Source organism: Panthera pardus, unplaced genomic scaffold (assembly GCF_024362965.1).
Source record: "Panthera pardus isolate Hobbes unplaced genomic scaffold, ASM2436296v1 HiC_scaffold_26, whole genome shotgun sequence".
NCBI lineage: Eukaryota > Metazoa > Chordata > Mammalia > Carnivora > Felidae > Panthera > Panthera pardus.
This window is the reverse complement of record NW_026526832.1, coordinates 34,498,274-34,508,546: the sequence shown is the minus strand read 5'-3', so window position 1 is coordinate 34,508,546 and position 10,273 is coordinate 34,498,274. Positions and strand designations below refer to the sequence as shown.

At 49.3% G+C, this 10,273-nt stretch overlaps 1 protein-coding gene across 5 annotated transcripts in view; it reads left to right on the top strand.

Annotated features, from left to right (window-relative positions):
* The first annotated feature begins 6,187 nt into the window (after nt 1–6,187).
* The window catches only part of ASAP2 (ArfGAP with SH3 domain, ankyrin repeat and PH domain 2), a 173,967-nt gene continuing 169,881 nt past the window's right edge, over nt 6,188–10,273 (top strand). For 3 of the 5 annotated variants that reach the window (XM_053891168.1, XM_053891167.1, XM_053891165.1), the window contains exon 1: nt 6,188–6,688. In XM_053891168.1, the coding sequence (XP_053747143.1) occupies nt 6,563–6,688 (126 nt within the window). In that variant the 5' untranslated portion in view covers nt 6,188–6,562. The remainder of the gene's footprint in view (nt 6,689–10,273) is intronic. The other 2 variants (XM_053891166.1, XM_053891164.1) reach the window with 1 other exon arrangement.

Here is a 10,273-nt window from a genome sequence, read left to right as displayed (position 1 = left end):
GAGTGCTAATTAAACTTTCTTTGCTTTTTCATTAAAGCAGACCACACCCTCTGTTGGTGCTTAATTGTGTTGTTCTAAGCACTTGAAAACAACAAATAGCATTTTCTTAATTACTCTAAGATAATTTTTATTAACACAAGTTGCCCTTGCGTGTATAGTCCAATTTACTGAGGTTTTGTCCTATATGTGCTTTATCCCATAAGCATGACTCAGAGTGGGAAGGTCTAACTCTCTGCCTCCTGGCAGGGAAGATACAATTATACTCAGTAGTGGGCTGGTAAATGTTTAACCACCTGCTCTTGGAAGAAAATGTGTGTGTGCACATACATTTAATTTTCGCTGACATAAAGGAAATGTAGCGCCCAACTGAAAAATAATAACAAATTATACAATATTATTTTATTATATTTGTTTAACATTTGTTTATTTTTGAGAGAGAGAGAGAGAGACAGAGCGTGAGAGGGGGAGGGCCAGAGAGAGGGAGACACAGAATCCGAAGCAGGCTCCAGGCTCCGAGCTGCCAGCACAGAGCCCGACGCGGAGCTCGAACCCACGAACTGTGAGATCATGACCTGAGCCAAAGTTGGACGCTCAGCCGACTGAGCCACCCAGGCGCCCCACATAATATTCTTTATTGTAAATTCCATGCAGCTAATTGATTCTCACGGAAAGCTTTCGTTATTTTGGCCGAACCCTTGCATTCGTGGCCCAAGGGTGTTTGCAAGTCAACCATGATTTGACACAATGAGACTGTGGATAAATGCTTGGTGATTATCCAGCCCAGCAAAGCAGTTGTTCCTGCCGTGGATAAATGAGTGTGGTTCTGACATGAATGTTGGTTGATAGTTTGTCCGTGTTAACAAATAACACAGAAGTGAAGCCATGAAGAGGTATGTGGTAGCTTCACGCATCAGTCAGGAGCGACCTCTTCGCTGAATCATGTGACAGTCTGAAAATACTAGAAGAATATTACCTCAAATATTTTCACTACTCACAACGTAAAGGTTATAGACCCGACACACTTTTAATCTGCGTTATTAACATTTTCTCTACCACTTTATTAAGTTTAGACGATCAACAAAACAATAAATAAAACCTTGATTTTTAGCATTTGTAAATACTCCCACCATGGACGATTCCAAGCTGTGAGAACGGGAATTGGGAAGAGATATACAACAGCACACCATTAGAGTAGTGTTTCTTTTTTAAAAAAAAATTTTTTTAATGTTTATTTATTTTTGAGACAGAGAGAGACAGAGCATGAACGGGGGAGGGGCAGAGAGAGAGGGAGACACAGAATCGGAAGCAGGCTCCAGGCTCCGAGCCATCAGCCCAGAGCCCGACACGGGGCTCGAACTCACGGACCGCGAGATCGTGACCTGGGCTGAAGTCGGACGCTTAACCGACTGAGCCACCCAGGCGCCCCTAGAGTAGTGTTTCTACCACAGAGGTACAACCCACAGTTTGCAAAACTTCTGAAAATCTACCAGCCTGTTCTCTCTGGAATCAGATCTAGCTGGCTCCAGCATAGTATCGATTATACCTCATTTTTCAAAATTTTTTTTTAACGTTTATTTATTTTTGAGACAGGGTGAGACAGAGCATGAACAGGGGAGGGTCAGAGAGAGGGAGACACAGAATATGAAGCAGGCTCCAGGCTCTGAGCTGTCAGTACAGAGCCTGACGCGGGGCTCGAACTCACGGACCGCAAGATCATGACCTGAGCCGAAGTCGGCCGCCTAACCGACTGAGCCACCCAGGCGCCCCTATACCTCATTTTTCTAGACTGTCTCTTGCAATTTACCAACCGGAGGGTCACCTGGAGAAACTGCTTAAAACCAAAAAAACAAAAAACAAACAAAAAACACAAAAAACAAAACCAGACCTCAAGTATCTTAATGCGAAGTTAGCTATGAATATATCAGCTTGTCATCTGAATTTTCCACCTTAACAAAATGACAACGTTCTCAAAAATTGGCTTTGAATATCCTCTAAAACAGTGCTCATTCTCAAAAGTCTAGGACCAATGATAAGATTCTCAGTAATAATATGGCCCCTGTGGCATTTTCTCTCTTGTGGCCAAACTAACATAAAACACGGGTCACGGAATCGGGAGAAGGCCAGTGCAGGAAGGAGGAAGGAGCCTTCAAACTCAGCTAGCCCAGCTTCTTTCATTCTTCAGATAAACGGAATCCAGAGAGGTTAATTTACTTATCTAAGTCAGAGAAGCAAAGCTGATATCAAAACCTAAGTTTTCAAGTATAAAATAGTTTCTGTGTGCTAATTTTTCTCTCTCAAGCGCAAGATGAGATCATTGTGGTGAATGTACTCAGACTTCTCTTACTTTGGGATAAGTGGGCGCCTTGAGTAATACTGTTTCGGGGAGAACCATTGTTAGGCTGTAGAAAAGAAACCTCTGAGTATGTATACTTACATATTACATCACAAGGGTTGTTGTGGATATGCTCCCTCTTATTTCATTACACTGTTACCCTAATTCTTTTTTTTTTTAATTTTTTAGTGTTTATTTTTTTTAGAGAGAGAGAGAGTGTGAGTGGGGGAGGGACAGAGAGAGAGGGAGACACAGAATCCAAAGCAGGCTCCAGGCTCTGAGCTGTCAGCACAGAGCCGAAGCAGGGCTTGAACTCACAAGCCTTGAGATCATGACCTGAGCAGAAGTTGGATGCTTAACTGACTGAGCCACCCAGGAGCCCCCCTGCTTTTTTTTAAAGTTTATTTGTTTTGAGAGAGAGTGAGACCGCAGGGGACGGACAGAGAGAGAGAGAGAGAGAGAGAGAGAGAGAGAGAAAGAGAATCCCAAGCAGGCTCCACTCTGTCAGCACAGAGCCCAATTCAGGGCTTGAACTCTTGAACTGTGAGATCATGACCTGAGCCAAAACCAAGAGTCAGACACTTAACCGACTGAGTCCCCCAGGCGCCCTACATAATTCTTCTAAGGCACAGATCTAGTCATTCCAAGAGTAATTGTTCACAAATTAATAGCAAGTGAACTGGGCAAGTCTTGCGTTAAACCAGCCAACCCTCAAGCACATTTCAGAGTCAAGAACACATTTTATACCTTGATCTGAGAGTGAAAAATCCCAGGTTCTTGAGAATGACTGGAGGCAGAAAATTCCTTTGGAAAACGGGCTTGTTGGCCAGTCTCAATGGGCTGCTGAAAATGTCACTTTTGAGAGGACAATTTCTTTCCTCTTCCCTGGAAATGACAAGCCTCCAACACCATGTTTCTTACTTTCTTTCTTTTTTTTTTTTTCTTTTCTTTTTAAGTAATACAAACCTACAATCTCTTATCTGAAACCCCTGGGGCCAGATGTGTGTGGAATTCAGAACTTTTCAGGTTTTAGAATGGTAATAAAGCACATATACTGGCTATTCTGAGTCATCCCCAGTGGGGTCTGGGGCAATACTCCATAATCAAGCACATTTATATTTTGTAGTAAAACATAACTATTCAAATGAAGTGGGAGAAATAAGAATATAAACAGCTTCGTGTCAGTTCATTTCAGGTCAGATTTACCATTAATAAGGCTGTTTATTTTTTATTTTTTAAAGTTTTCTAATGTTTCTTTATTTTTGAGACAGAGAGAGAGAGCGAGCACAAGCCGGGGAGGGCAGAGAGAGAAGGAGACACAGAATTGGAAACAGGCTCCAGGCTCCGAGCTGTCAGCATAGAGCCCAACGTGGGGCTCGAAGCCACAAACCACGAGATCATGACCTGAGCCGAAGTCGGATGCCTAACTGACTGAGCCACTCAGGCACCCCACCATAAGGCTTTTTAAAACATTAGGTTTTCAGGGCTATGTAGATACAAAATTTCTTGGTGAGGGAATACAGACCTTTAATGATGTTATCGGAAAGTCTTCCCTTCATACATTAAAAAAATGTACGTGTATGTGTGTAATGTTTTCTTGATCCACGTTCAACTTTAATTCTATTATTATTTGTTGGAAACTACTCATTCTTGTTATATTAATCTCAGAGGCACATTAGCTGTGTCTGGCTCAGATCTTGTTTTAATTCCCAGCCTGTGCACAGGGCAAGGTTTTCTGCGATTCTCCGGGATGTCTGCGAGAGTACACGGCTTTCGTGTTCTGTCACAGAGGTCATTTTATACACCAGAGGACTTGGTAATGACTTGCTTCCCACCAGCCCTCCCAACCACTTGCATGGTGCTTTGCAGCTGTGCAATTTTATTTTTGTGGCTACTAAAGTCTCCTGTAACGTTACCTGAAAAGTTATATTAAACTACAGGAAACAAGAACAGGCGTTGCATATAAAGAGAGCAGAGAAGAACACCAAGCTCAACTTTGTCCTTGTGAAAGTAGTCTTGATCAGTCTGGTTAATGCTGTACTAGATGCCAGGGAAAAACACGACTTCCTCCTCTTTAACCCTCACAGCCTGATGGATACTAGTCCTCTAAAAATCAAGACTTGAAAAACTATCCGGAATATTCTCCGGTGACAACAAAGAACGAAACAAAAGCTGTAGCTGGAAAACCAGTGAGGAGGAAAACAGAGTCTGCTCGGTGTAGGGGAGGATGTATTAACATAAATATGTACAGGACTTGGATTGTAGACTTAGTAGCATATAGAGGAAACCCACCAAAGACACCAAAAGAGTGAAAACAGCTAAAAGGAAGACAGGAGCAGAGATGCTACAGTTTTAAAAATTGTAACTCATTGCCTAGTGCGGCAATAAAAGCTATCCACTAATACCGCTATTTCAGAAAGTTAAATTTCACATGCAATGCTACTAAAATACCAAAGGCCATACATAACGTCTGACCCACGCTGCCATCTCATATAGCAAATTCTTACATGGGAGCTTAAAAAAAGATTGTTTGACTGGTCCACTGTCCTGCAGCGTCAGGAGGCTGCTTTGTCTGACATATTGAATTTCCAATGTCTCTCACACTTCCTCCTTTTCAGATGCACAAAAGGTTTTTGTAAAGTTTCTCTTGCTTTTATTGCTGGCAGCTACAGAAACCATGCCACATGCCTGGCGGAGAGTTATAGGGTGTGATTTCATTTGACCAGTGTCTTCGGAGCTTCTGGATTTTTAAAAATAACCCTTAAAGTTTCCTTAAGAGCTGTTACATGAAAATCTGTACGAATTCAAACTGCGTGCTGAATCAGTCATGCATGAGAGTTGCCTGCCATTGTTGCGTGTCCCCTCTGAAACCACAGGAAGAGGGGCTCTTTCCCCAGGTTCTCGTCCACTGCCTGGGTTCCCTCCACTTCCTGCAGGAATTTCACTTGAGGGCATGCAGTTATCTTCCCAGGGTGGGTCCTCGTCTGGTACTCTAAAACTATTTCCAACGAACGCAGAATGACCTAGGCTCGTACAAGCTTTCGGAAACACGACGGGGACACTTCCTAGGGTCCTGTGAGCTCGGCAGCGCCCAGACTTCGAAGTCAGCGGGACCCGAGTTTGAAGCCCCGGTCGCCCCCGGGGCCTTCACTGTGTGCTCTGCGGCTGCGTGTTCTATATAAAGCAAATAACCCTCGCTTTCCGTGCCTCGTGAGCTCGTGAGGATTAGGTGACTTTACATAGAGCACGGGAGCATCACCATATGGTCATTTCTTGTCACTGTTCCCGAACCCCAGACTGGCGGCGGGCGGGGGGGTGGGGGGGTGGGGGGGGTGGGGGGTGGGGTGCGGGTGATGCCCGGCCGGGCGCGGGAGACACTCGTCGCGCCGAGTGCGGGCGGGGGGCGGAGCGCACCGTCCGGCAGGGGGCGAGCTCCTCACACTTTCTCTCTCGCCTGGACGGGCATTCCCCGCGGTTTAGGGGGGGACCCCAAGGAAGGTTCCTAGCGCCGGGTAGGGGAGGGTAGACTGTGGCTGGGCCCGGAAGGGTGAGACGAGGCCCCGCCTGCCCGCGAGGCCCGGGGTGGGGGTGGGGTGGGGGTGGGGGCGCGCCCTCGAACCACGGCGCGCGGCGCGGGGCTCGAACGCCGAGACAATGCGGCGCGCGGTGGCGGGCGAGCGGCTCGGCGGGCCGGGGCGCGCGCCGCCTTCCTTCCTGCAGGCTCGGCTTCCCGGCGGCGGCGACGGCGGCGGCGGCGGCGGCGAGCGCGCGGATTGGCGGCCCGGCCCTCCGCGCCGCCCCGCCCCGCGCTCGGCCGGCCGCCGCCCCCGGCCCGGACCCGCCCCTCTCCGCGGGAGTCGCTCGGGGCCCGCGGCTGGGTGGCCGGCAGTTCCCGCCGGCTCTGCGCGTCCGCCTCGGGGCTCGCTCGGGAGGGCAGGCGGCGGAGCCCTCGGCGCGGCTGGCGGACCGGCCGGGCCCGAGCTGCGCGGGGCTGCGCGCGCGGCCCCTGCTCCCGCCGCCCGGCCCCGCGGGCGGCCGACCCGCGCCCTGCGGCGGCTCCTGCGGCTCCTGCGGCGGCGGCCCGCGCCCCGGCGCTTCCCTTTGTCCGCCGGCCGGGCGAGCTGCGGGCGCGGCGGCGGCGGCGGCGTCCGAGCGGCCGGTCGGAGCCCGCGCGGCGGCTGAGGCGGCGGCACCCCCGCGGCCGGCCGCCCGCGCCCGCGCGCCGAGGCGATGCCGGACCAGATCTCCGTGTCGGAATTCGTGGCCGAGACCCATGAGGACTACAAGGCGCCCACGGCCTCGAGCTTCACCACGCGCACCGCGCAGTGCCGGAACACGGTGGCGGCCATCGAGGAGGTGAGCGGCGCCGGGCGGGCGTCGCCGGGCGGCGGGGGCGGGTGGCCCCGGCCTCAGGTGGCCTCGCGCCCTGCCCGCCGCCCGGCCCTCCCCCGCCCCTGCCCCCCGCGCCCGCAGCCCGGGAAAAGTTTCTTTTCCTCCAAATCGGACGCGGCCGGGCCACCCCTGCCCGACACAGAAGCCCTTTGTTCCGTGTAGGTGGCTCCGAGGAGATGGCTGATGGCTACCTTGGGCCTTTTTAAGACCCCCCCCCTCCTCCCGCCGCCCTCGTTTCCCTCTCGGGGCCCCGGGCCGGGCGGTTTCCCGCAGCGCGGCCAACTTTGGCCGGGAGGGCGGGGTGGGCGGTGAGCTGGGACCCCCGCGCCCGCCGCGGCCGGGGTGGTGGGCTCGCCAGCCTTCGCCCGGCGCCCACCTCCCACTTGTTCTGGGAGAGCCCCTGCCCGCAGCCCGCCCCGCCGCGCAGCCGTGTGCTCCGAGCCCCGCTGCAGCCCTGGCCCCCTTTGCCCGCCCCTCGGGTGGCCGGGAGGACCGTGGGAGGACCCCGGCCGTCCGGGGAAGGTGTGCACACCTTAGCGGGGAAGGCCTGACCGCATTCCACACCGCGCCCGGCAACCGAGTGCGGGGAGCTGAGTGCGGAGCCGGGGCTTCTGATCCGAAGACGTGTGATAGCCGTCCCCCAGTTGCGTGTGTCTCACCCTCTTGAACCCCCCCCCCCCCCCCCGATTGCCCTCCTCCCCATCAGCCTGGAAAAGGCCTGATTTTAATCAAGTGCTTTCAAGGTGCAAAGTCATCATGCCTAGTGCTAACTGGTAAGCCCTCCGCATCCTGCGGAGAGAACCCTCAGGAATGAACAAGCTTAGGTTGACAGTCAAAGCAGCATGCGTCGTAGGGCAGAGTTTGTGAGTCCAGGGCCCCCGCTGCTGTGTGGTTTAGGGTAGCTCCTCGCCTCTCTGCTCTCGTTTTCCTTACCTAGCCAACAGGAGTAATAAATACATCCTTTCCCGGACTATTATGAGGGTCAGAGACGCGGTGTGTGACGTGCTTAGCACTCTGCTTGGCTCGTAATAGGTAACTGGTTTACAAGCCACACGTGTGCCAGTATGGAATAGACGATTAAATTTCTCTTGGCCAGAATGTCAAGTTACAGCCTTAAAATGGGGTATCGCAGGCATTTTAGAAGATGATTGGGCTAGAGTGAGGGAGGGGAGGTCATGGCAGAGCTTTTTAAATTAAGCGATGCCATTAATTTTTTTTGCCCACTTTGAGCAGAGCATCTGCTGTTAGGAATTGCTTGGGGAAAAAAAAACCCAGAATGTTTCTCTTAATGGGGATTTATATTTGTGTAGACATAGACAGTTAAAAGTGATAGATTTAGCATTCTGAATATTTTAAGTATAGCTAGGGCCCCCTCCTACCTCCCTCCTTTCTTCTCTCCTGTTTTTTTGGTGGAGGAGAGCTGCATGTAAACCTTTTGTAGTGAGTTCTGTAATCCCACATCTACTTGTGTCAGCAAGGCTTAAAAATGTTGGCTTCAAATTAAAAAAAAAAAAAAAAAAAAAAAAAAGCTTTAAATGAGGCAGATGGAGATGACCCAGAGAAGTTTTTTCAGAAGTACTGGTTGAAAAGCAAGGGGAACATTTTCATCCTGTTTTGAGAATACACCATTAATGATGTCTATGGAATGATTGCAACCAAAAAAGTAGCTGAGTGTTTCTTTAGGGAAGGAAGCCTTGTACACGATGCCTTAAAGAAGGCTCGATTATATGTAAAGTTCTGTTTCTTTTCCCCACTGCTGTTTGTCAGCTAAATATTATTAACACTGGCAGGTGCTGGAGAGTTAGGCAAATAGGAATTGCTCTTAAAATTGGCATACCCTTCCTCTGATTAATTTTCGTTTGCAGTGTGTAATTTCCAAAGCCTTATTTTTGTATGCTGTGCAGGAGATTACCCGAGAGCTCAGTTACTGAGCAGATTAGAAAGAGACTGGATTTGGTCATTTTATTAAATTGCAAGCTCGCTCCCTGTTGGCATCCAAGCACACGGATCGGTTAAACTTTCAAAAATGAAAAAATTGAAATCATTACAAGTCTATCTTCACTTTTAAAAATTTAATTTTGAGAGAGAGAGAGAGAGAGGGAGGGAGGGGCAGAAAGAGAGGGAGAGAGACAGAGAGAATGCCAGGTAGGCTGTGCAGTCAGTGCAGAGCCCAATACAGGGCTTGAACTCGTGAGATCATGACCTGAGCCAAAATCAAGAGTCAGATGCTCAATGGACTGAGCCACCCAGGCGTCCCAGGTCTCTTTTCACTTTAGGCAAATCCACTGTTCATACTATGATATGAAATATGTGAATTTGGATTTTTTTTAAACGTTTATTTATTTTGAGAGAGGGAGGAGTGAAGAGAGAGAACCCCAAGCAGGCTCCACATACCTTGATCTCACGAACCGAGAGACCATGACCCAAGCCAAAGTCGGATGCTTTAACCAACTGAGCCACCCAGGCGGCCCGTGAGTTTGGATTTGTGAGAAAACTAGATTCGAGAGGTGTTTACTCTCTGAGGAATCACTGTAGATTCCTTTAAATAATGCTCTCTCCTGGGGTGTGTAATGTTCATTCCCATTTCCAAAACTTGTTCCAAATAGTTGCATTAACAAGTGATGCCCACATATTTCAGTTTTCAACAAGCATTAACTTTTCATACTGAAGTGAGGCAGAGAGTGGCTCTTGTGACATAAATTACTCATTTAACATAAAATAAATTTAAAATTTGCAAGCCCTGTTCCTGTGTTTAAATAAATGAGTCATGGGATTAGCAAACTAATTTTAAACTGATAAACCTTTGGGAACTTATTTTTTCCAATGTAGGTTATGTCTGATAAAAAGTGTTTTACAACTGACATGTACTTTTTGGATACGTACATGTGTAGCTGGGTTGTTGGTAGCTGTTGGGTCCCTACCCTGCGCTATGAATATCACATCTGTTGTATTTATTCCTTATTGCTGCTTTATACATGAGGAAACTGAGGCTCAGAGAGGATAATTTGTTCAAGGTTATAGAGCCTAGTAAGTTGAAGAGGTGGCTCCACGCTGTTTTCAGAAGTGTTGCTGTTTTTTAAGATGATTTTTAAGTAATCTCTACACCCAGCGTGGGGCTCGAACTTACAACCTCGGGATCAGAAGTTGAGCTCAAGAGTCACATGCTCCACGACTGAGCCAGCCAGGCGCCCCCGTCTTCTGTCCCTTTTAGTGATGCTGAATTCTCTGAATTCCTCATTTGTTGGATAGCTATGGGTTCAAGTTCAGACTCCACCACTTGCCAGTTTTGTGAACTTGGCTGAGATGCGTTTTCTTATTTTCCTCAGCACTAAGTTCTGGATACCAATACCTCTGTACTTCAGAGGGTGGTGGGGAGGGTTCAATGAGATAAGATACAGCACAGCCTCTGACAGGCACCGGGTCTAGTAAATGCTAACGGCTTGACAACATAGTTAATCCGCAGAACCTGTTGAGGGCTCTGGCACCACCATGGGTTTACCTGGGGGTCGGGTAGGAAGAGTAGAGGAAACGGAGGAATGGTTGAATGAG